This window comes from Schistocerca gregaria, chromosome 7 (assembly GCF_023897955.1).
Source record: "Schistocerca gregaria isolate iqSchGreg1 chromosome 7, iqSchGreg1.2, whole genome shotgun sequence".
Taxonomy (NCBI): domain Eukaryota; kingdom Metazoa; phylum Arthropoda; class Insecta; order Orthoptera; family Acrididae; genus Schistocerca; species Schistocerca gregaria.
This window is the reverse complement of record NC_064926.1, coordinates 235985718-236012433: the sequence shown is the minus strand read 5'-3', so window position 1 is coordinate 236012433 and position 26716 is coordinate 235985718. Positions and strand designations below refer to the sequence as shown.

The window sequence follows — 26716 nt, the reverse complement described above, 5'->3', positions numbered from 1 at the left end:
AACGGGACAATGCACGTCCGCATGTATCCCGTGCCACCCAACGTGCTCTAGAAGGTGTAAGTCAACTACCTTGGCCAGCAAGATCTCCGGATCTGTCCCCCATTGAGCATGTTTGGGACTGGATGAAGCGTCGTGTCACGCGGTCTGCACGTCCAGCACGAACGCTGGTCCATCAGAGGCGCCAGGTGGAAATGGCATGGCAAGCTGTTCCACAGGACTACATCCAGCATCTCTACGATCGTCTCCATGGGAGAATAGCAGCCTGCATTGCTGCGAAAGCTGGATATACACTGTACTAGTGCCGACATTGTGCATGCTCTGTTGCCTGTGTCTATGTGCCTGTGGTTCTGTCAGTGTGATCATGTGATGTATCTGACCCCAGGAATGTGTCAATAAAGTTTCCCCTTCCTGGGACAATGAATTCACGGTGTTCTTATTTCAATTTCCAGGAGTGTATATGGACAGTGCCATTTAAATTCCTACTTCCTACTTCCAACCACGTCGGTGGCATCAAGCTCTAACCACGGCACTGCTGAGTCTCTTACAAGTGTAAATCCACCTTTTATCAGTGACTGTGTGTTGTATCGTAGGGTTGTGTCTGCTATTATTTACTCCTACCGAACGTCAATACAGATGCTTAATTTCGGTCGGAACAATGTAGTGAAGTGACGAAAGAACTGCCACATCAGATTCTGTGAGTAGTGAAATTGTCGGTGTCGAGTTAAAGTAGTAGCGAAACAGCAAAGAAGACTGTAACATATTTTCGTAAATTTAGTTCCGAATTTTCAAAACTCTGGATTGTGAATTCTGATACTGAGATACAGCCTGTTTCTCAGTCCAAAAATGGTTCAAATGGCTCTGAGCACCATGGGACTCAACATCTATGGTCATCAGTCCCCTAGAACTTAGAACTACGTAAACCTAACTAACCTAAGGACAGCACACAACACCCAGTCATCACGAGGCAGAGAAAATCCCTGACCCCCCAGGAATCGAACCCGGGAAGCCGGGCGTGGGAAGCTAGTACGCTACCGCACGATCACGAGCTGCGGACCCTGCTTCTCAGTGTGCGATTCGTTTCGAAAGACTACAAAACGTACATATCATATTATCGAAACTTTTAACGCATCTATCAACTAAACATCCTGATTCTATAAGAAAACCTCTCGATCTCTTTCAAGACATCAAAAGAAAATCTTCTATCACCAAATCCACTCTTTAAAAGTCTTCAAAGTGGAGCGTACTAAGTACCAGAGCTTTTTATTACCTATCTCTGTTAATTGCAACAAAGGGGTCAGCTCACACAGTGCGAGTAGAACTTAGTATTACTGCAGGAAAAGTTATAAGTATGCTTTGTTTGATGAAGAATTTACCCAAAGAAATAAATGAAATGCCTTTATCAGATAGCACTGTGAAAAGATCTGATGATATGTCTCAAAATACGAAAGAAGCCGCCTTGAAAGAAAGCGAACATTTTTAGCTGCTTCTTGAAGAAAGTGCAGGCTTTCCTGGTCAGGCTAATTTCTTAAGTTTTGGTCGACATGAGTCGAATGGCAATTCTGAAGCAGAACAGCTGTTTCGGCAATCTTTTCCGACAGAATAAGCTGGTGAATAGCTTTTCAAATCGGTTGACAAATCTGTGAAAGAAAATGAAGTACATTAGAAAGTATGTAGGTTTGACAACTGATGGGCGCGTGTTACGTCGCATTCAAACTAGCATAGTCGACAAAGTTAGCACCTAGAGGCTATTGTAGATAAAGGTTTGGACGAATGTCTCGTAAAAATCTTGGCGATGCTGTAGAAATCTTCAACTTTATTTAACCAATGTCAGTGGCTGCCGAGACATGAAGTGTTGTCAGGATTTTATTTATTGGTGGAGATTGTGATGGAAAACATGCAAGTTCCTTCTTAGCGTTCGTGATCGATGAAAAATAGTTTAGGCGGTTTGCATGTCTGCCGGTGTCCTCGACGTTCTGGAGGGCAACGACTTATATAAGTTTTTTGTGCAACACAAACTAGAAGTAATTATAATGTAAGTTTAGCGATGTGCTTAAAAAGTGGAACAAGATTCCTTGGACGGGTTTCCAGTCTTATTTCTGGGAAACAACGAAATGAAAATCAATAAAACGACAGCTACAATCAGAAGAGATCAGCTAAAATATCTGACATCCAGCCACAAGTAATTTAAAATGATGTGTTTTCATGCATATTATGCAAATATTTTTAATAGATCTAACTGTAAACATTAATTTCCCTTCCACAGAAATTTTATTGAAAACAGTTAATTTTACAAATACTACAATTTGTATAACTAATACTAATGCACTTTAGTTATTTGTCTTGTACCAGAATTACATATTTTCTTGTTCATTTGTATGAGTGTGAAAACTAGAGCAGTATTTAAGCCTTTTCATGTTTATTTTCGGAACTACTTCCCTAAAACCGAGGGTGGAATACGATGCATCAGAAATCTCTTTGAAGAATGGTACCAACAAATAATTGAAAATGTCATCGTGTAAAGAAGACTCGTTAATTAAAATAAGACGTGGCAAGTGTGTAAAATCCATTTCTGAAACAACACAATTCCTCTCGTTCTGGGCAAGTGTTTGGCAATAGTATGCAGCAATTGCCAAAATTGTGATGAGACGATGACTGGCTTTTCAACAACCTGTATACATGAACGATTCTTTTCAGATTAATTTTTTGAAAAAATCGCTACAGAGGCCGCATCTCGTGGTCGTGCGGTAGCGTTCTCGCTTCCGACGTCCGGGTTCCCGGGTTCGATTCCCGGCGAGGTTAGGGATTTTCTCTGCCTCGTGATGGCTGGGTGTTGTGTGATGTCCTTAGGTTAGTTAGGTTTAAGTAGTTTTAAGTTCTAGGGGACTGATGACCACAGATGTTAAGTCTCATAGTGCTCAGAACCATTTGAACCATTTGTACCATCGCTACAGAAATCGACTAAATGTGGAAGGTGATTTTGGGCTAAAATTAACGGTAGTAATCTAGATACTGATTGTGAACAAACAATGTAAGAAATCCCATTGATTTGTTTTAACGTTGACCACTCGACTTTGTGTTTATATACTATAGTGACAGTTAACTTAAGACAATAAAAACCTTGCCTTTATAAAAGAAAAATACACTCCTGGAAATTGAAATAAGAACACCGTGAATTCATTGTCCCAGGAAGGGGAAACTTTATTGACACATTCCTGGGATCAGATAGATCACATGATCACACTGACAGAACCACAGGCACATAGACACAGGCAACAGAGCATGCACAATGTCGGCACTAGTACAGTGTATGTCCAGCTTTCGCAGCAATGCAGGCTGCTATTCTCCCATGGAGACGATCGTACAGATGCTGGATGTAGTCCTGTGGAACGGCTTGCCATGCCATTTAAACCTGGCGCCTCAGTTGGACCAGCGTTCGTGCTGGACGTGCAGACCGCGTGACACGACGCTTCATCCAGTCCCAAACATGCTCAATGGGGGACAGATCCGGAGATCTTGCCGGCCAGGGTTGTTGACTTACACCTTCTAGAGCACGTTGGGTGGCACGGGATACATGCGGACGTGCATTGTGCTGTTGGACAGCAAGTTCCCTTACCGGTCTAGGAATGGTAGAACGATGGGTTCGATGACGGTTTGGATGTACCGTGCACTATTCAGTGTCCCCTCGACGATCACCATAGGTGTACGGCCAGTGTAGGAGATCGCTCCCCACACCATGATGCCGGGTGTTGGCCCTGTGTGCCTCGGTCGTATGCAGTCCTGATTGTGGCGCTCACCTGCACGGCGCCAAACACGCATACGACCATCATTGGCACCAAGGCAGAAGCGACTCTCATCGCTGAAGACGACGTCTCCATTCGTCCCTCCATTCACGCCTGTCGCGACACCACTGGAGGAGGTCTGCAAGATGTTGGTCCGTGAGCGGAAGACGGCCTAACGGTGTGCGGGACTGTAGCCCAGCTTCATGGAGACGGTTGCGAATGGTCCTCGCCGATACCCCAGGAGCAACAGTGTCCCTAATTTGCTGGGAAGTGGCGGTGCGGTCCCCTATGGCACTGTGTAGGATCCTACGGTCTTCGCGTGCATCCGTGCGTCGCTGCGGTCCGGTCCCAGGTCGACGGGCACGTGCACCTTCCTCCGACCACTGGTGACAACATCGATGTACTGTGGAGACCTCACGCCCCACGTGTTGAGCAATTCTGCAGTACGTCCACCCGGCCTCCCGCATGCCCACTATACGCCCTCGCTCAAAGTCTGTCAACTGCACATACGGTTCACATCCATGCTGTCGCGGCATGCTACCAGTGTTAAAGACTGCGATGGAGCTCCGTATGCCACGGCAAACTGGCTGACACTGACGGCGGCGGTGCACAAATGCTGCGCAGCTAGCGCCATTCGACGGCCAACACCGCGGTTCCTGGTGTGTCCGCTGTGCCGTGCGTGTGATCATTGCTTGTATAGCCCTCTCGCAGTGTCTGGAGCAAGTATGGTGGGTCTGACACATCGGTGTCAATTCGTTCTTTTTTCCATTTCCAGGAGTGTATTTTTCAATGCTTTTGGGTGATGTACAGTATCATTTAATAATTATGACTATTGACATAGTGAATATCACTCATATACGAGGAGTGACCTAAATACACAATGAATAATTTTATTATTAACAAAATTAATAATTTTACATGAAATTTTATTAAATCTTTTTTAAAGTTCTGTTGGATCAATATTGAATATGGAAGCATTTCTTGAAGATTTATTTTAGAAGGGCGTTCAGCTGCTCTGTCGTCACCCTCTCAATGTCTGAGTCGGTGTCAAAACGTTTTGTTTTAAGCACCGTTTTATTTTTGGAAAGAGCCAGAAGCCGCATGGTGCTAGGTGTGGTGAGTAAGGCGGATGTGGACCGACAGAAACACGTTTATCGGCCGAAAACTCGGGAATCAAAAGCGAGATGTGGCATGGCACACTGTCCTGATGAAGAAGGAAGCTGTTAGGCAATGTTTCTGGTCTTTTCCTTCGTATATCGTTTCCCATACTTTGTACTACGCGTTTGCAGTTGATCCCCGTGGAGCGAACGCTCATACAACTAAGCCCTCAAGATAGGAAAAAAATGAGATTAGATTTTAACTGCCGTAACTTTTTAGAGTGAGAAGATACACTATTTTTCCATTGGTAACTCTACTCAAGGACCCTAATTTAGTATCCAGTTACAGTTTTGACTTGAAGACTGGATCTGAATGAAGACGAACCTTCTATTCCGTGCAGACGGACACTCGACTTCCCTTGTGTTCATCATTCAAAAGTATGGGAACATTTTTGCACTCACTTACTTGACATGTTAGAATGCTTTTCACGGACCTGTATGAATTGCTATGATTTCTAGTAAGCGCTAGAATCGATATTCGCCTGTTGGAGTGGACAATTTTTGCGACTTTATGCACATTGTCTTCTGTTATTGTGGTTAATGAACTTCCTTAACGTTGCTCGCTCACTCTTTCCCTCTTTTAACCCGCTCATAACACTTGCAAACAATCTTTAGCGTTAGAGTATTATCTTCGTACGCCAACTGAAACATTTCATGATATCTTTGGCACATTTTTGCAATTAATGCTCACGTGTTGTTCAAAATCCATGACGCGCAACGGACACCGTAAACGTACCACACTCTACCGTCTCTAGACGCAGACGTACGACTCAGAACGTGTTCCACGTTCACACTGCTTGTCTCAATGGATCACGCTTTCGGCCAAATTACATCAAATGGTTGTAGCGTCAGTCAGGTCACGGTATTATCTGACCACACCTTATCTGTATCTGTCGATTGTATATCTGTGTACTTCTATATTTGTTACTGGGCCTCTAAGATTTTTTTATTAAGTAAGTGGTCTGCAGACCTAAAACATTTAGAGAGTGCTGAACTATTCATTAACACCATTTCTCTCCTTCCTTTGAATTTTTTGTTCTGTATTAACAGTTTATCTTATAAGTGTGTCAGTCTTAATTTTTCATTGTGTACTCGTTAATTCTGAAATTGGTATAGATTATTGCTTCTTCTGGGAATATCGCGAAGTTACATTGGGGCTCAGCGTTATTCATCTCTGAGTATGAGTCAGTGGTCAGTAAATTATATTTGCAAGCTATACATGTTCATACCATCTTTTGTGACTATAGTAAAAGTCTAACTAAGACGTTGATTACAGTCGCAAAAGACAGTATTGGGTTATACAATTTGTACAGCTGCGACTGTAGAAAAAGAGGCTGGAAAACAAAGAAGACAACATATAACTATATATTCAATCATTAAATTCAAGGATGACTTTATTGTTATGTTTATCAGCTTGTGAAATGCACTTACAGTACAATGCTGAAATGCACAAAACTAATTAGGCTTGTTAGTTATCTTGGAGGTAATAATAATAATAATAATTATTATTATAAACTTTCCAAAAAATTATAAATAACTGCAGGCTTAATTAATTCGCAAAGTAGTAAAACTGTAGGAAAAAATAAATTATATGTCGCATAATGTGCACTATTTATTATATACTATTTGGAAAGACATTGTAGACGAAAAACAGTTATGATGATCTCCTATCGAATTTGAGGATAGTTTCAACCGGTAATATAGATTTTTTGATTAATGATAACGAAACTACAATGTTTCATCACGATTATTAGCTTCAGGGATTAAGAAATGTTCCGTTCCAGTTTGTAACCCATGTCTTTCTATACTGAATGGCCAAAGAAACTGGTAGACATACATAAAATCGTGGAGGGCCCCAGCGAGCACTCAGAAGTGCCGCAACACGACGAGGTATGGACTCGACTAATGCCTGAAGTAATGCTGGAGGGAACTGAAACCATGAATCCTTCAGGTCTGTCCATGGATCCATAAGAGTACGAGCGGGTCTAGGTCCCTTCCGAACAGCACGTTGCAAGGCATCCCAGATTTACTCAATAATGTTTGTCTGGTGAGTTTAGTGGCCGGAGTAAATGTTTAAACTCAGATGAGTATTCCTGGAGTCACTCTGTAGCAACTCTGAACGTGTGGTGTCGCATTGGCCTCTTGGAATTGCCCAAGTCATTAGGAATGCACAATGGACATGAATGAATGCAGGTGATCAGACAGAATTTTTACGTACGTGTCACCTGCCAGAGTCGTATCTAGACGTATCACGGGTCCCATATCATTCCAATGGCACACGCCCCACACCATCAAAGACTCTTCACCAGTTTGAACAGTCCCCTGGTGAGACTCACGGTCAATGGAATCATGAGGTTGTCTCCATACCCGTACACGTCCTTCCGTTCGATACAATTTGAAACGAGACTCGTCCGACCAGGAGACATGATTAAGTCATCAACAGTCCAATGTCGGTGTTGACTGGCCAAGGCGAGGAGTAAAGCTTTGTGTCGTCCCGTCATAGAGGATACACAAGTAGGCATTCGGCTCCGATAGCGCATATCGATGACGTTTCATTGATGAGGAATGCACGGTGACACTTGTTGATGGCCCAGCCTTGAAATCTGCAGCATTTTGCGAAAGAGTTCTACTTATATCACGTGGAACGATTCTCTTCGGTGGTCGCTCGTCACGTTCTTGTAGGATCTTTTACCCGTCTCAGCTATGTCTCAGATTTGATGTTTTACCGGTTTCCTGATATTCACGGTACACTCGTGAAATTGTCGTACGGGAAAATGCCCACTTTATCGCTGTCTCAGACAAGCTGTGTCCCGTCGTTCGTGCACCGACTATAACATCATGTTCAAACTCACTTAAATTTTGAAAGCAGCAGTAATCGATCTAACTGCTGCATCAGACACTTTTTGTCTTAGATAGGCGTTGCCGACCACAGCGCTGTAATAGTTTCTTTGGCGCTTCGGTGTATGATGACCTGCAGTGTTTCAGTGCAGAAGCCTATTCGCCTGGCAGGATGGAGCCATGAGTTATGGCAAATGTGCTATCACCATATTCTTGTCTTAGTAATCGTCAATTTGTGAACACTCAGATGGCGTCAAATGTCTTTACACTAACAAATTGCTACACCTTGTTCAAGGAGTACATTCAGCTTACCTCAGGAGCCGATGTAATTACGGCGGTGTCCCGCTTTTTGGAAGGGTTGTGGCCTCTGAGGCCTGGCGTCACGAAAGTCACGTTGTAGTTATTCATCCCAAAGAAGTCTGCCGTACCTGTAACAAGGATTATTGCCCCTGAGTTCAAGTAATTGATAAACCCAAACAAAAGCTCTAGCGTTACGAGCAAATGTACAAAGTTTTATTTGACACTCGCTCAAGTAAGGGATGCTTCTATTACGTAAGACAATGCTATAAAAACTGAACACGATTAATGATTTACGTGAACGTGTATCATGAAGCAGATACGTACGGAAGTAACCAATGCCGACTTGAATCTTTCATTCGGTGCCTGATATCGACTCGGAGAGCGCTAATTGTAGTCCCAGAGCTCCAGAGGCTGCTGTGGAGTACAAGTCTTGTCCTGTTCACAGTTTTATCTTGCCGCCACTAAATTACTTTACATTCAACCACTGAAATCGTATAATAATTGTTTTGTATCATTAGCAAATATTTCATTAGCAACTATTTCTCACCAGCCATAAGCAATGAATTAAAAAATGGACATCGAATACTCACAGACATCTGCATTTAGTATGTTTCTAAAAGATTATATGATACAACTATTGAAAACCACCAGCTTTCTGTGTTACAGGAAACGTTTTATAAACGCCATGCATAAAATGGTACAGAACACTTCTGTTGCAGGAAACAGTTGCTATGTGTTACAAGAAGATAGAATATTGGGACGTGCAGAATGGATCTGTAGTTCTTCAGCGTTTCCAGGAATATTTTGGAACCGTATGACTTTGGTTTCTCGAAATACGCTACTATTACTTGTGAATCTACGCCGCCAACTAGCATCGCGCTTAAGGATTACGAAGATAAGATACCTGAAATTAACTCTCATACGGATGCGTACAGACAGTCAGTTTTCCCTCGCTCTATTTGCGAGTGGAACAGGAGGAGAAATGGCAAGCAGTGGTACGGGGTACCCCCCAGTACGCACAGTACGGTGAGTCACGGAGTATCTATGTAGATGTAGACGTTGATGTAAAGGCAGAAGGTATCCATAAAGTAGCGTTCTACTACTGCATTGGTTTACCTTTGTGAAGGCCTTCCACTAATTGGGGAATTTTTTCCGTTCTTCATTATGTAAGATGGAAAGCGGTTGTGGTGATTTGAGCAAACAAATGGAGCAGGCCTTGTTTTGTGCAAATCTATTCGATTTCAATTGTTAACACTTGTCGAAAACAAGCACTTTTAGCACCATCTTCACTAAATTTCACTGTCGCTACTCATGCGAGTGCCACATCATGTACTGGAACCCTGCAGCCCCCTCAAAACTTTGGGTTACACAATGTGCTATGGAACGTTTTTGTTCAGGGTGCTCCCTTGATGATTATGATGCATACGTGCATGGATAGTGGATAAGGGGATATGGAACGAAGTTCAAGTGGGATATGTTACACGAAAAAACGCACGACGGGGTATGTCTCGCAGACATTCAGTGTACGCAGGAGCGAGTACGCAGGTTCAATGTAAATCTTTCTTAGCAGTGCTTCAATGTTCTAGTGTGATGATTTTTAGCGGGTGGTACCTGAGAGTGGCGATTATAGGGCATATCGTCTGTGGACAAATAAATTACAACTGAAGTAAGTACAAAGGCGAGAAAGAGAGAATCGCTCATATAGAGCTGCAGAGTTCATGGACGCTACAGAACGAAATGATCGAAGTCCCGAGTAGAAAAAAATGATGCTTCGTGAGATTGATAGGGATGAAGCTGCAGAGTTCATGGACGCTACAGAACGAGATGATCGAAGTCCCGAGTAGAAAAATATGATGCTTCCTCTAATTGACAGTGATGAAGCTGCTGCTCCCACATTATTAGTTACACAGTGCGTAATTCCCGGGTAACGAGTCACTTATTGTGTTGACTCGGGAGCCCAAATCCTCTAGAATAGTTAATGTTTCCTTAGAGAGAGAATCCTTACAATTTCTCTTCGTCTTACAGTCTTGGTTTCGTAGTCAGACGTAACACGGAATGGTTCAAATGATGTGCTGTAATATTTTTGTCACAAACACGGGATACTCATAAAGCTTTAATACTCATCTCGAAAAAATCAAATTGCGACCATAGTTTCGACTTTGTTTGCAAGTGTGTGTCTGTAGTCCAGGTACACTGTATCACCGTGACAAAGTAGAGTAGCACGCCGCCGCAGAAGGCAAAACGAAGTTTGGCAGCCCACCGATAAAGCGGAGCGTAGAGCGATGATACGTTTTCCGTATTTGAAGGAAAACAGTACTCGAACAATCCATGCCCAGTTGAATGATGTTTACAGAAAATATTGAACAGCATACGTCACAGCGCCATTGTAACTGAGGCATATGTAACACAGCGACAGTAAAGGCAAACATTAGATGTATCTTGCATTTGTAGTTGAAGTAGCATGTATTCGATTTTTCTGTAAGTACCGAGATATCAGAGATCTACTGAAACATTTGCTAGTTAGTATTTTTGTATCTATTAGAATCTAAAGTGAAAGGATTTGTGTATATTAATCTTATGTTTGGAGAGCGTCAGTGATAGTCAGTTATTTCGAAATAACTTTATATACTATCACATTCACAAATTTCTTTATGACCTAAGCCCAGTTTTAACATTTACTACTTCTTCAGATGGTCTGTCCTTAAATCCCGTCGTAAAGTTAATGATACGTTTAAGAATTTTATATTTCGTAAACGAGCGGCAGTCTCAGAAGGCAACTCACATAGAAGTCGACTTTCAGTACAGGGAGTGGTTAAACAAGCTAGAGTCCCTCCCCCTCCCTCCACCAGCATGAAGCGAACTGCAAATAAAGTGAAATAATTTAGACAAGTATTGTAGGAGATGTGCTTAACATTCCTGTAAGAATGACGGTGTTGGCAGTATATGGCCTTTACAATCAATACTCGTGTATCGTCCAAAACTGTGGTATCACCATTGTGGTTGACAAATTGTTGGATTTCAAAGGAATAAGTTTCAAAAATCTGTGTCTTGAGCCGTACTTGACATTCCATACGCAGTCAAGAATGCTTCCTTACATACAGCGTCACAGTATGAAAGAAACTAATCCTAATGATGTTTTCCAGGTAAACAGGTTTATATTTCTTGCAAATGTATGATGTAGCAAGATCACTGTTCTACTCAATATGTCGGCAACAAAACTTGTTGATGTATGCTTAGAATTTCTAGTGGGACGCCACTTCCATTGTCTATCACTTTCACGTTGCGACATCATTCAGTAGCAAAATATCGACAGAATTAACGGATCTAAGGTGAAGAAACATATGAGAATAACTATTTACATCACAATCACGCGGGGAAGAAGTGGAAATCGTTGTGTCCTCTTTTGTTGAGCCCCAATGGTCTTCTATTGCTGTACATTTGGTTACTCACCCCTAATATACTCGATCTCTTCTTGTGTGAAGGTTGGTAGCCTTGATCGGGGGCGTCCCTCAGCCTTGCTGTTGGCATCCACTTGCTGTCGAACCACAGCTGGATAATCCCCATCCTTACTGTAAATAGGATGACCAAACATACCCATCTGCAATACAGAATAGCACGTCAGTTTTCTCACAACCATCAATGTCCTACATACACACCTTTAAAGTCACGTGAATACTATCTGTAAAAATCTCTGACAAACTAACACTACACTTAAAAGTTACAGGAGATCCAACTGGTTGACGACATAGCTACAGTACCCACCACAAACTGTCGTGCTCTTTCAGCTGCCTCTGCATCCTCTGTCGAGTTAGTCTCTGGTTCAGGCCAATCCATATTAAGCGTAATTCCCACGCTACCTGCGAAGTATGTCAAAGCAACCACATGCGTATAAATTAGATTATGATACATAGAGTAGTGTGTGAAGTCATTAAATTGGTGCACATAACAATACTGATGGATCAGAAACTATAATTTCAGCTTATCCAAAGTTTTCCAACATAAAACAAACTTTTATCTACATTTTATTTTGTGCATTTCTTCACATAGTTACAAAACTTTTATTTCCTTATATGAAACTATTATGGTGTAAGTACAAACAAAGTGCTATAATAAATAATATACTAATAATTTTATTTCTAGATTTTTAAATCCAGTGGACATGGCTTATTTACCTTGATTTCGTGATTTAGAAGAGCAAATCGATTCACCATTGATATCCATGCACATCACTAAGTAGTTCTGTAGGTCGTTTTAAAAATATAACTTCCAATCCTAAGGCACGTAATACATTTGGCATACAAAAACATATATTATACGACTTCATTACCGAAAGTGTAAGAACAAGTTCTATTGCAAATAAGCAACAGTTAACTAACTGTAGAGTACTACAGATATTGCTAAATTATTTATACTGCCATTCATGTCTTTAAAAACGAAAGTTGCGTCAAGCGCAAAAGACTAAAAAGTAGTAATCTCTTATATTTGGTCATTTGTTATTGATGTGTATTAAGGAAAATAAAAGACTTTGAACTTGAACCTGTAGTATCCACGACCTTACAACATCGCGATAAGAGTGAAACCTGTTTCATATTTATACTGAAGACAGGTTTCTGCTTCACAGTTTCTAGATAACCAACGAACCATTGGCGAACGCATTTTTTCCTAATTCTAAAATATACGAAGATACCTTTTTATTTGGGTTATCAGAATTCCTCTCCTGTACTAAACTCCTCATTCCATAGTAGCACTTGCAACCTACGCCCTGTATTATTTGAGGGTGTGTTCCAATCATTGCTCTCCTCTACCGCTTTTGTCCTTTACAACTCCCTCTAGTACCATGGAAGTTATTCCCTGTTGTCTTGACTATGTCCTACTATGCTGTCCCTTCTTTTTGTGATTGATTTACATGTATTCTTTTCCTCGCCATTTCGGCAGAGAACCTCCTCATTCATTGCCCTTCAAGTCCACTTAATTTTCAATATTATCCTGTAGCACCACATCTCAAATGCTTTGTTACCTTTCTGCTCCAGTTTTCCCCCAGTCCATGATTTAGTATCATACAACGCTGTGCTCTAAACGTTCAATCTCAGAAATCTCCTTCTGAAAATATATCCCATCATTTCAACAGGAATCTCTTGGCCATGAATGCCGTGTTTGATAGTGCTACTTAGCTCTTGATGTCCTCCTTGCTCCACCCGTCATTGCTTATTTTGCTGAATAGATATCAGAATTCCTTAATGTGACCTACTTCGTGATCACCAGTCCTAATATTAAATTTCTTGCTGTTCTCGTTTCTACTACTTCTCTTTGCTTTCGTCTTTTCTCGATCTACTTTTAATCCATATTCAGTACTCATTAGAGTGTTCATTCCACTCGGTACATCCTGTATTTCATTGTCGCTGAGGATAGCAATGTCATCAGTAAATCTTAACATTGATGTCCTTTCGTAATTGCCTCTTCGATGTAGTGACTGAACACTAGGGAAGAAGGACTACAGCCCTGTCTTACATCCTTTTTAATCTGAGCACATCGTTCTTAATCTTTTATTGTTTACTCTTTGCTCTTGCACATATTGTATATTACCCTTCTTTCCCTATAGCTTACCCCTATTTTTCTCAGAATATCGAACATTTGCACCATTTGACATTGTCAAACACTTTCTCCAGGTCGATAAATCCGAACAGAACATGAATATTGTTAAACCGAATAACATTCCTAGTAGTACTCTGCTTATCGTTTAACTCCGCAAGTGACTCACACAGAAAAAAATGGTCTGATCCTTCGTGAATACAATTTGCATTAATGGGATTCATTTTAAGCACTAATATAGCCCTGTAAAGCTTTTAGATGAAACTGGTCTGGATAAAACTCGAAATATCCTGGCAGATTAAAAGTATGTGGCGGACCGAGGCTCGAGCTCGGGACCTTTGCCATTCATTGGCAAGTGCTATCCGACTGAGCTACCCGAGCACAGCTGACGTCCCGCCCTCACAGCTTTACGCCCCCCCCCCCCCCCCTAGTACCTGGTCTCCTATCTTTCAAACTCCGCAGAAGCTCTCCAGTGAACCTTACAGAACTAGCTATCCTGGAGGAAATGGTATTGCGGAGACATGGCTTAGCCTGGGGTCTTAGCCGGTTGACAAGCCGCGGATAAGGAGTAGAATGGCCGCCAGTGGTTATCGTCTGCGTAGACTCATGTGCTGCTGTACACATTTGCTACAAGAAAAGAGCAGAGCATGAGCTTGTCATATATAACATAGGGTGATGCATGCCAAAATGATATTGAGGCAGTTAACCGAGCTATTCGAAATGGAGAATGTCTATCAGCATCGAAGGAACACGAACCGACAAGCCCATGATGTGCATCTCTTCATTAGCATATAGCACCCCAGAGGCTTTTTTTTTTTTTTTTAATGAAATGACACTTTGCGAATGGAAACAACTTTCCCCCAATCCGATTTCTCAACCTCGAACACAAATGGTACATTGTCTACAACAAAGTGTCAGTTCACTTCAGTTCTTCGAGTAGTGCGGTAGACAAGAGCCACCAATTGTCAAATACTGAATGACATGCCATGTAATTGTCAATTGCTGGGAAGGCATCCAATGAGCATCCAGTGCTGGCTGCCTGCTCCATGTTACTTTTGACTAAAACGAGGTGAAACAGATGCATGTGGCAATGCCATAGCAACGTGTGAAACATATTACGTAACAAATAATTTAGTTACAGTGATGTGAGGCCACAATATATATGCAGTCGAGCAACATGTGTATGCCTTAGATCAGCCCCAACAAATCTCCTTGTTACGAAGGCCGCAGTCGAGCAGTAACATATGAGGATAAGTTCCTTAATATTTTCAGTTTCTCCAGCAGTGCATGGTAAAATACATTGCCACCATAGTCAGGACAAAACAAATGTACGTACATGGCTCTAATTCAGTCGGTAAGACATGTTTAACCGCTGTCATTCACTGTAGAATGGCTCTTCCATCCAAGATTGGTGCTGCTCTAAGGATCCAGAACAATGTGACTACCTCCTTAATAGCATGTTGGTAGGCCTATTTAATGCGTTATAGCAGCTATTTTAGTTTTCATCGAATTGACACGTTCTTCCCACTTTTCCAATGGCACCAATGTCTACGCAACAGACCACACAATTTCCGTAAATTATGAGCCGGTGGTTTGTGTACTTGGAGCTAGAACCAGATACCATCAGAGACGAGTTTCATCTGGTCCGAATGTTAGACACGTAAGTGCCGAGTAAAACTGTGAGGGACGGGAAAAACCCACCGTGGATCAACAACAAAGTTAGGAAACTACTGCGAAAGCAAAGAGAGCTTCACTGCAAGTTTAAACGCAGCCAAAACCTCTCATACAAACAGAAGCTAAACGATGTCAAAGTTAGCGTAAGGAGGGCTATGCGTGAAGCGTTCAGTGAATTCGAAAGTAAAATTCTATGTCCCGACTTGACAGAAAATCATAGGAAGTTCTCGTCTTACGTTAAATCAGTAAGTGGCTCGAAACAGCGTACCCAGACACTCCGGGATGATGATGGCATTGAAACAGAGGATGACACGCGTAAAGCACAAATACTAAACACCTTTTTCCAAAGCTGTTTCACATAGGAAGACCGCACTGCAGTTCCTTCTCTAAATCCTCGCACAAACGAAAAAATAGCTGACATCGAAATAAGTGTCCAAGGAATAGAAAAGCAACTGGAATCACTCAACAGAGTAAAGTCCACTGGACCTGACGGGATACCAATTCGTTTCTACACAGAGTACGCGAAAGAACTTGCCCCCCTTGTAACAGCCGTGTACCGCAAGTCTCTAGAGGAACGGAAGGTTCCAAATGATTGGAAAAGAGCACAGGTAGTCCCAGTCTTCAAGAAGGGTCGTCGAGCAGATGCGTAAAACTATAGACCTATATCTCTGACGTCGATCTGTTGTAGAATTTTAGAACATATTTTTTGCTCGAGCATCATCAACCCAGAATCTACTCTGTAGGAATCACCATGGATTCCGGAAACAGCGATCGTGTGAGACCCAACTCACTTTATTTGTTCATGAGACCCAGAAAATATTAGATACAGGCTCCCAGGTAGATGCTTTTTTCATTGACTTCCGGAAGGCGTTCGATACAGTTCCGCACTGTCGCCTAATAAACAAAGTAAGAGCCTACTGAATATCAGACCAGCTGTGTGGCTGGAGTGAAGAGTTTTTAGCAAGCAGAACACAGCATGTTGTTATCAATGGAGAGACGTCTACAGACCTTAAAGTAACCTCTGGCGTGCCACAGGGGAGTGTTATGGGACCATTGCTTTTCGCAATATATATATAAATGACCTAGTAGTTAGTGTCGGAAGTTCCATGCGGCTTTTCGCGGATGATGCTGTACTATACAGAGAAGTTGCAGCATCAGAAAATTGGAGCGAAATGCAGGAAGATCTGCAGCGGATAGGCACTGGGTGCAGGGAGTTGCAACTGACCTTTAACGTAGAAAAATGTAATGTATTGCGAATACATAGAAAGAAGGATCCTTTATTGTATGATTATATGATAGCGGAAGAAACTCTGGTAGCAGTTACTTCTGTAAAATATCTGGGAGTATGCGTGCGGAACGATTTGAAGTGGAATGATTATATAAAATTAATTGTTGGTAAGGCGGGTACCAGATTAAGATTCCTTGGGGAGTGCTTAGAAAATGTAGTCCATCAACAAAGGAGATGACTTACAAAACACTCGTTCGACCTATACTTGACTATTGCTCATCAGTGTGGGATCCGTACCAGATCGGGTTGACGGAGGAGATAGAGAAGATCCAAAGAAGCGCGGCGCGTTTCGTCACGGGGTTATTTGGTAACCATGATAGCGTTACGGAGATTTGTAGCAAACTCGAGTGGCATATTCTGCAAGAGAGGCGCTCTGCATTGCGGTGTAGCTTGCTCGCCAGGTTTCGAGAGAGTGCGTTTCTGGATGGAGTATCGAATATATTGCTTCCCCCTACTTATACCTCCCGAGGAGGTCACGAATGTAAAATTAGAGAGATTCGAGCGCGCACGGAGGCTTTCAGACAGTCGTTCATCCCGCGAACCATACGCGACTGGAACAGAAAAGGTAGGCAATGACAGTGGCACGTAGAGTGCCCTCCGCCACACACCGTTGGGTAGCTTGCGGAGTATAAATGTAGATGTAGAATGAGTCTAGTTTTCTGCCCAAGGAATCAATGTGAATCTACTATCATGCTTTACAAACAACTATACCACGGTACCAGTCTTGGAGTTTAAAATAAGTTTACATAGTCCGCAACTTCCGTGGTGCCTTAATTTACCGCTATGTTTGCGATGAATGTCCAGGGGAAAGTCCTCCATAGCCTACCGCTGGCCCCAATGGCCTATGTAGCAAGAAACGTTATTCTACCGACCAGGAGACATGTTTCGATTACTGCAAGACCCACATGAAATCCTAACTGACGATGTCGGTAGGTTAACATGGGATCCCATCGGTGTCTTTCGATGCAGAGACTAATTTTCAACAATGTACATTAATCCGTGTGCCCTGACACACTCGTAGTTGCATCAGCGTTGCACTCTGTCATAATCTCTGCCGCAGGTCGCCGTCTACCCTAATAAACACAACTGTTAAGCGTCTGACGTCAAAGTTCCGTAATGAAGCATGCACTTAAAATACCTTGTCACCTACTTAGTAATTCGACGTCCTTCAGACATTGCCAGTGACAACTGCACAAAAACAGCCGTTTCCGAGATTCTTATTCCCATGAGACAGGCCATAACAAACAATTCTTTCTCAAAGCCACTTTTCAGTAGACTTCTCCACTTTCCAGGCAGTGTCTACGCTAGACTGATTTCCGGGTCATCGCTGCCTCGCCTACAAATCTGGTCAAAAGCATCTGAAGATTAAAATAGGTGGTATACACCCTTCAAGTTTATGACAGCTTGAACTCTCTTCTCTGGGGACAGTTTCGTCGAGGTATATGGATGACTGCTCATTCTTCTCCAGGAGCAGAATTAGAGTATGTAGTGATGTTGGATATTGGTTCTGGAGCAAAATCGATGTTCTCATAGCAAAGGTGTTCCATTGGGTTCAGATGGGGACTTAATACAACACAGGACATTTCAGGAATATTATTGTCCACAAACCACAGATGTTGCCTTATGACGGGCTGCAATGTCATGCTGATACAGTCATCATCTTCGAACCATGCTTGTAATGTGCGGAGTACACAATGTTGTAAAATGTATTTATGTACTCTTTACTGCTCGCGTATACACAATGTGGGGAGCACACAATAACCTCAAAAATCATCCCCATCCTCCCTCGGTATACACTGTTGGCTCTGCAAATCATGGCAGGTAAAGTTCTCCAGGTACTTTCCAAACACAAATCATTCCATTTGGCTGCACTATTTATCACTCGAAATCACTTGTTTACAATCATCCTCCACCCAGTGGCGTCACTCTCTACACCACTTCAAAAAGGGCTTAGCGCTGGCTACGGAAATGCATGATTTACGAGAAGGTGCTCTACTATTGTACCCATTTTGAACTTTTTATGCACAGGTATTGTGACAGTTGAACTGCAGGCAGCACTTTGGAACCCATGAGTCATTTATTCCGCTGATTTCATCTAATTTTTTCAAACACCATCCTGTACTCTTGAAGATCCCCGCCCATCCGTACAAGCTCTCTTGGTTTAGCAGTCGTTGATCCTTCGTGTTTCCACTTCACAGTCACATAGCCAATAACTATCTAGGGCAGCTTGAGAAGGGTTGAAATAGTGCTGACATGTTTGGTAGCCAGGTGATGTCAAATGACAGCTCGTCATTCGAAGTCAATGAGCTCTACCGACAGACCCACTCAAATGTTACTGCTTCTCTACCGACCACACAGTTTTGTTCGTTTCCTTTTACAGAGGCACACCCGCCTATCAGGGCATGTAGTGGTGAGCTATATTAGATAGGTGCATGTATGTACGTACGTCGCTTGTCACATTAATTAATGCAAAACCATAAAGCAGCATTTAATTGGGCAGTGGTAATGATTTGGGTCTTCATTGTATTTGTCTAATACAAGAGCTGTTAATATCGAAAGGGACATGCATGTTGTCATGAGGCACTGACCGTTCTGTGTGGCTCTGTACTGCTCATCGTAGAGGTGCCAGACACGAGCGTGAGCTTTGATGACGGTGTGTGTCGCCAGGTAGTCACCGATTCCCGGAGCACGCTGACCTGGTGCACCCCACGGCACCGAGTAGCCTTCCACGAACTGATGGGGCTCGTTGAATGTGATCCACCATTTCACCTGCGGAACCATAGATCGTCAATTATTTTGCCAGGTAAAGTGAGAGTCACATGAGGCTACAAGTACACTGGAACTTTTACTTACCCTGTCTCCGAAGTTTTCGAAGAGTATCCTGGCGTATTCAACGAAGTAGTCGGCCAGCAACTCATTGGGCCATCCTCCGATGTACTGCAGTGCTTGAGGGAGGTCCCAGTGGTACATCGTTACCTGCAGGCGGCATACAGTAGTGTCAAACTTTATAAAACTGCGTATTTTCATCGCTTTCTCGCTCGCTTTTATGAAACCAAACGAAGAACACATTTGGCGACACAGTCTCTGGATGGCCGTTGACTCGTGCGCAATGGCCGTACTGCCTAAATTCAGTACTAATTAACTCGGAAACGGTGCAACATATCGAATTTCTTTTATTATTATTTCTTGGCACAATCTGCCTCTCATTATCCTTGCAAGCTTTTCAGTCTGTTTCCGTATATGCGGAGTGAAGAATTGCACCAACAAAATTTCGGTGGTTGTTCAGGGATATTATGTGAGCAGTTTGGTATAAGATACCAATGGCCTCCATTGGTACGTTATGAGAGGTGAACATTAATAGAACCGACAAACAGCAGGTACGTATTTCAGACTGGAAATGGAGGAAAAACGTCCTATGAACGTATATCCCGAAATGCACCGTTCCCATGGCATATGGTTCTGATGAATGGAAGTTCTTCTGCCCACTTGCCATGTGTTACTTGTTTGTTGCAGGAAAGTTCCTCTGACCACGAGGCGTAATCCCCTTGTGAGTAGCAGGCGGTGTCATTAACGCAGCGTACCTAAGCAGCAGAATGGTCCAGTATTCACGTCGGGTCGACAGGTAGCACGGCTATACCAAAATAAGTACCCTCGCAGTCACCAACCATATCACACAATGTTCATCTGTCTGAAGAGACCCATGATCAGACAAGCGTCCAGGAAGGACTTGAAATATTGTGTAACGTCGTCGGTCTCAGTGAGCGTACATGTTTTTGTACAGCCGTGCTGCCTCTCGACTGTTTCCATCCGCTTGGCCGTACCCAGACGCCATGTCGGCTTGTTCCCTACATGAATACCGGTCCATTATGCTGCTTAAGTACGCTGCGTTAATCATACCGCCTGCAACACACATGTAACACACGCCTCGTAGCTACAGGAACTTTCACTCGTCACCGACATCTGCCATTTCAACTGACCATTTCCGGACACATTTCATAAGACTTTTTTCCTCCGTTTCCAGTCAGCTGTTCGTCCCTGGATTTTGTGGGTTTTATTAGTGCTCACCCCGTGTAATAATGAAAAACGTATGATTTATCGTCCCTGTTACTTTTATTTACGGGAAAATATCTTCACAATGGTGAAGCAATCTGTAATACGGCAATACAAACTACAGAGTAATGTAATGAGACAACACCCTCGAAACAGATGCAAAGTATCGTGATCGGGTTGCATTGAAAGGTAAATATCTCTAAATGGCGTCGTTGAGGCACTCTTCCATTGCAGTCAGTGGACCCATACACGAACTGCATTTCGTCAAACTCACGAACAGTAAACCTCTAGATACTGCTGTGTATGAGTTCTAGCAAACACCAAATGCAGCCGAAAAAAATGGGTCGTATTCGAGCCATAATAAATGCTATTTTAAGGTAAAAGAGTGACTTGCGTATTACTATTGCCAGCAAGTCAAACACATGTATAATGTATCGTGAGTGAATGTAATAAGCGTTTCCTGTCAAGACACACAGTGCAAGTCATCGACATTTGCAGTGTTACGGAGATATATTCAATGCAGTTGCGGTACAAACCAGTCAGAAGATTTAAAAAATCAAAAAAATCATATAAAACACAAAAGACGGAATTGCTATTGGTCTTAGTCTGTAACGAGCTATCTGGCACCACCCGTCCCTTAAACCAAAATACCCAGGAAATATCGCTCAACGGCTCCCAAATTTTGTCGGTGGATTTACTAGTGTTATGGATCGTCGGCGGCGAAATATCTATAGGTAGAGGACAAGATTGAAATAAGGAAGGACTTGGAAAAAAATCCGATTATACCTTTCCGTGGAAACAGTAACCGATTAAGGGAGACGACAAGAAACTAAATCTGGACCGTCAGGTGGAGAATTCAACAATCGTCTTCCAAACCCTATACTTTACCTTAACCACTGTAGCGTCTCCCGTGGAGAGAGTCTTAGTATTATTGACTATAGTGCATGTATTATAAGCTTGATAATGAGAGAAGAGGTCAATAGCAGTGGAGCTATAGTAGGAAGTAAATTCCTCCATAGTAGCGTATAAAAGCAGTAATGATTAACGTACTCAAAAATATGAGATTGTAAAGACTTTTTAAATTGTACATGTAATAGGCCAACTGTGCAGTAATAAACAAGTAAGCATAAATTAACGGTTTTTATATGTACAAAATATTCGGTAGTTATTTTTCGTATAATTTACGAATTCATTCTACGGAAATATTCGGTGTAAGATAAAACAGCATCACGTTGAAATCAAATCGTATGGCTCACGGCAAGTGCCAACAGTATGGCGTGTATAATACTTTCATGTCATGTATCATCGATCACTGTTTCAGATAAGGTTATTTTGAAGCAAAAAGTGTTTGTATAAGGCAGGGTTTGTGTTGTGGAAGACAGTCAAAGAAAATGGTGGGTAAAATATGTCTCCACCACGCTGCCTATTGGTCTTGCTAAGCATCGTGGAGCAGATTGAGCTTAACGTTTCAATTCCACCGATGAATCATCTCACCAGTGCAACGTATTCCTTATTACACTGAGGAAAGGGAAATGAACCAAAGGTATCAGTATCTTGGCCGGTCAAGAAAAACTGTACGCCAACACTACTTCTTCTCTTCTGGTCAACTGTAGGTGGCAGAAGTTTCCTACAACGGTTAAGGTGGATACAAAACGACTTACAAGAAGTTATATTTCTTCTCGCGAATAGCAGCTTGCTCTAAATGTAGAAAAATGTTAATGTACCTCCTAATATCGTGTCGGACTGGTACCCGGCGTAGTGCAGCAGATGGAAGTGGAATGGACTCCTCATGGCACAGGAAGTTCCATTGAGAAATGCTGGCGCATGCTGCCGCTGTAGCCGTCTACAGTTGCTGAAGTGTTGCCGACACAAGACTTTTTGCTCGAACTGACCTCTCGTTTATGTCCCATAAATGTTGAATGTGGTTCAATGTCGGGCGCTGTGATGGCCAAACCATTCGCCCGAAAGGTTCAGAATGTTCTTCAAACCTATCGCGAATGACTGTGGCCCGGTGACATGGCGCACTGTCGTTCATAAAAATTCCAGACTTGTTTGGGAACATGAAGTCCATGAATGCTGAACATGGTCTACAAGCAGCGGAAAATTCAGGGTAGCCAGTCTGTTGCACGCAGAAACGGTCCATATCATCATTGAAGCACTACCAGCTTGAACAGTGACTTGTTGACAAGTTGGGTCCGCGACTTCTGGATCTGCGTCTCATTCTGACCCTACCATCAGGTCTTACCAAGTGAAATCAGGACTAATCTGACAAGGCCACCATTTTCAAGTTTTGTAGGATGCAGCCGATATCGTCACCAGCCTGGAGACGTGCCGCAGGTGACGTCATGTGTTGGTAGGAATGGCACTGACGTCGGTCGTCTGCTGCCATAGTCCAGATTGATTTCCGCTGTTATTTCATGCAGTCTTGCTTGTCTCTCTGGACTGACAGTTCTACGCAAACGCTGCTGCTCTCGGTCGTTAAGTGAATGCCATCGGACACTGCGTTGTCCGTGGTGAGAGGTAATGCCTGTAAGTTGGTATTCTGGGATCGGGGAATAATGAATTCCCTAAGGATTTGCGAAACTGAGTGATACATGCGTCCAGCACTAACTATCACCCGGAATTCAAAGTCTGTTACTTCCCATCGTGTCGCCATTTCACGTCGGAAACCTTTCCACATGAATCACCTGAGTGCAAATGACAGTTCTGCCAATGCGCTGCCTTTTTTGTACTTTGTGTACGTGAAATCGCCGCCATCTGTATATGTGTGTATCGCTGTCCCATGTCTTTGTCGCCTCAGTGTGGTGCTGTGCTGCCTGGCAGAATTACAGTTTACAGGTATAATAGCAAAGAAGAAGACTGTCAGTGGTACGAGGTAGTTCCACTATGCACTACAGGGTAGCTTATAGAGTATGTGGACAGATGTAGATGTAAATTAGAAAAGACATCCCAGTTCGACTACACCGAATATTAATTACTTTTCTACTTCGGCTATGGAAGATGAGCTTATTTTCGCATATAGAGCTCTCGGGAAGTCCAACAGGGAAAGGCAAAAGATCTAAATATCACATCTGGTCCAATAAACAGTTTTAGTGTTAAGAAGACCTTCAGTACACACACCATCTGATTATTTGACTTGTCGCTCTAACGAAGTAGGCGAGTGTCAGCAATATGTCTCGTGGTCTTATAGTGGCTTGTTTATCTTCTGTCGTTAGGTCAGATGATAGAAGTGCCACTTGCACTCTTAGAGTAGCAGATTGACGGTGACCAACTTTAAACACAACTTGGTTAATTTCCACACACAGTTATTAAAATAACAACAAGCATAAGAATTACTTAACTTGGTTCTGGATGCAATTTACAACTGACAGTCTGAAGTTCCTAGGAATTTGTACGTTAATCTTATTCTCACATATATCCCTAATACTTGACAAAAGTATGTATACATTTATCTTTATGGCTATGTAGAGGAATATGATAATCTTATCAGGCGCAGACTGAAACTTGACTATAGACTGGTACAGACCAATGTAGAACTCGTACAGACTGGTACAGATTAAAGCAGACTGACTACTCGGAGGTCTGTACACTCGTTATAACACCTCTCGCGTTCATGTATCACTGCGCAAGTGTGATCTGCGAGGAGAAAAGGTTCTACATTATCAGGAATCTCATTGGCTGCGTTACATATTAATACGCGGATCGGCGGAAGCAGAATTTGGTCCGTCTCTATGGCAGCGCCATCTCGTAGTACGGAGACGGATGAGCGCTGTGCCTGCGGTGTGGTGCTTAGAGGGCGCGCTCTAGTGGGAAAGTTGTGTACGCGCTGACTACGCGGAACTATGTCCACAACAAAGATAAAAACGAGGCATCGTCAAATTTTTTTCCGGTAACGAAATTTTAGGTTGCTTTGTTAGAGCTGTAGTTGTGAAATGTCTTATGTAACCATGCCCACCTCTGAAGGTCTAAGAAGTGTAGCAGTCTATCTTGGCATTATTACAGGAAGATCCACAAGCTTTTCCGTTTATTTATGGGGAGTTATCCAGACAGTCTGAAAATTATACATTAAGTAATTTTATTCTTGTAGACAAGAGCTAGACTCGCTACATTTAACAAAGTTATGGAAACCACATCCCAACATAATTCCTTCGTAGAGATTTTTTTTCAGAACTAGTTAGAAAGCGGTCACACAGATATTATTATCCAGTGTACCGCTATCCCTTGACTGGCTCAAATGGTTCAAATGGCTCTGAGCACCATGGGACTTAACATCTGTGGTCATCAGTCCCTCCCTTGAGTGAACATCACGAGAAAAGATTAACAACTGAGATTTCCGATGCCCATTTAACTTCAGTTGACATGTACAACGCACAACAGATTACTTGCACGAGCACTGCTCCATGCTACGCATTCAGCAGGAAAATTCTTAAATTGTGTAAGTGTGGGCCAGATATAGGTAGTACCAGCAGTCCCACCGAGGTAGAAAGCAAACTATGTTTCACATTACTGCCAATGGTAGTCTTCATTAGAAACATAACTGGGTGGCGTTTCGTACTTCCATATATATATATATATATATTTCCCTTGGTTCCCGTAAACAAGCTCATGCCAAATCTGCAAGAATTTCTTTGGTAAGATCACCGACGCTGTTCGTCTTTAAACTTGTTCCCAATGACCAAGCGCTCCCTTCTCGTTGCCATGCTTTTACATCGGTCCCCGTATATATAAATTTTCAGCAGTTTAGTGTTTAGAACTACCGAACAATGCTACTTTTTCCTTTTGCTACGTACTTAACGTAATTTTAAAGCTGTACATTTAAGTCAGGGTACATTTTCGTTATCGAATTAGGCTTCAGACAGTTAGTGTAAGACTAACTGCTATTACGTTATGAAGCCACATTCGAAGCAGTGCAGAACAAAATCATCATTCCTGCCTATTATGAATGCCTTGCACATATCTGACGACGATGCGAGGACGTGTTCCGGACGTCAACGTTAAGTACGTCCGCCATTCATTACACTTATAGCGTATTTGCTAGTTCACATTTGCAGAGAGGTATACATTTCGCAGTAATTGTGGATATAGATTAATAGAAATCAGATAGGAATTAACAAATACCTCCGAATAACCTGTTGTAATTTTTTTACAGAAACAGCGAAGAAACTCCAATTCTGCCTCAGATGTGCAGAATTCCGCGGAATGTCAAGGCATAATTACGTGATGGTAATAACTCCACAAAAACATAATTTCCCTGTTAATTAACTCGGTAATGGCTCAAAGTAGTGCATTTTTCCTTAACAGTTATTTCTCAGCACAAACTACCCTCCAACACCGTTACAGTTCTTTCAAACTGCTTCTGACCATCCTGTATCCAACTGGGATTTTCTATATGTTTACACAGTATAAATGAAAGCCCCCCCCCCCCCCCCACGCGAATTCTGTTTGTATCTTCACGCTAATCACAGGCACTACCGAAGGGCAGCTTCCACTAATACACAGACTGATTCACGAGAAAGTTTTTGCATATAATTTATCACTGCTACGTCAGGCAAGTTATCCAGTCGAAAGTACTTGATGCGAAGCGGAGGTGATCACCAATCATGTATAATATTTTTGTTCCTTATTCATTGGTATGAATATTTACCAGCTCATTCATCAAGCTACACTTAAAAAAAAAAAAACATAATAAATATAGCAAGTTTACTCAAATTTCTGAAGAGCAAATACTGACAAATAGTTCATGACCATTGTCTTGATTCTAATCCAGCCAACAACAATATTCATCTGGATTCGTTGGGCACAGTGGTACAACTCATTAGCATTCCACGGTACTGTACGAAGGTATGCATCTTTAAAGAAATTATATTAGTTATTCTGTCTCACTAACACAATGGGCCACCTGGGAACCGCTTCTTCGATGGTTGCTAATGACAGTTGCTTTCTGTTTATCAGCATGGCCCGTTGACTTAGAGAGAAAACAACATACGGCTGCATGCCTGAATCTCTTGTTATGTCCCTTCTCCTCTACTTGGACAGTACAC

At 42.4% G+C, this 26716-nt stretch overlaps 1 protein-coding gene across 1 annotated transcript in view; it reads right to left on the bottom strand.

Annotated features, from left to right (window-relative positions):
- LOC126281855 (myrosinase 1-like) overlaps nucleotides 1-26716 on the bottom strand; it is a 42399-nt gene that overhangs the window by 10165 nt on the left and 5518 nt on the right. Inside the window, exons 4-8 of the mRNA XM_049981114.1 lie at nucleotides 19479-19601; nucleotides 19214-19394; nucleotides 11837-11931; nucleotides 11525-11672; nucleotides 8087-8202 (exon numbers count right to left, since the gene is read on the bottom strand). Coding sequence (XP_049837071.1) covers nucleotides 8087-8202; nucleotides 11525-11672; nucleotides 11837-11931; nucleotides 19214-19394; nucleotides 19479-19601 — 663 coding nt within the window. The remainder of the gene's footprint in view (nucleotides 1-8086; nucleotides 8203-11524; nucleotides 11673-11836; nucleotides 11932-19213; nucleotides 19395-19478; nucleotides 19602-26716) is intronic.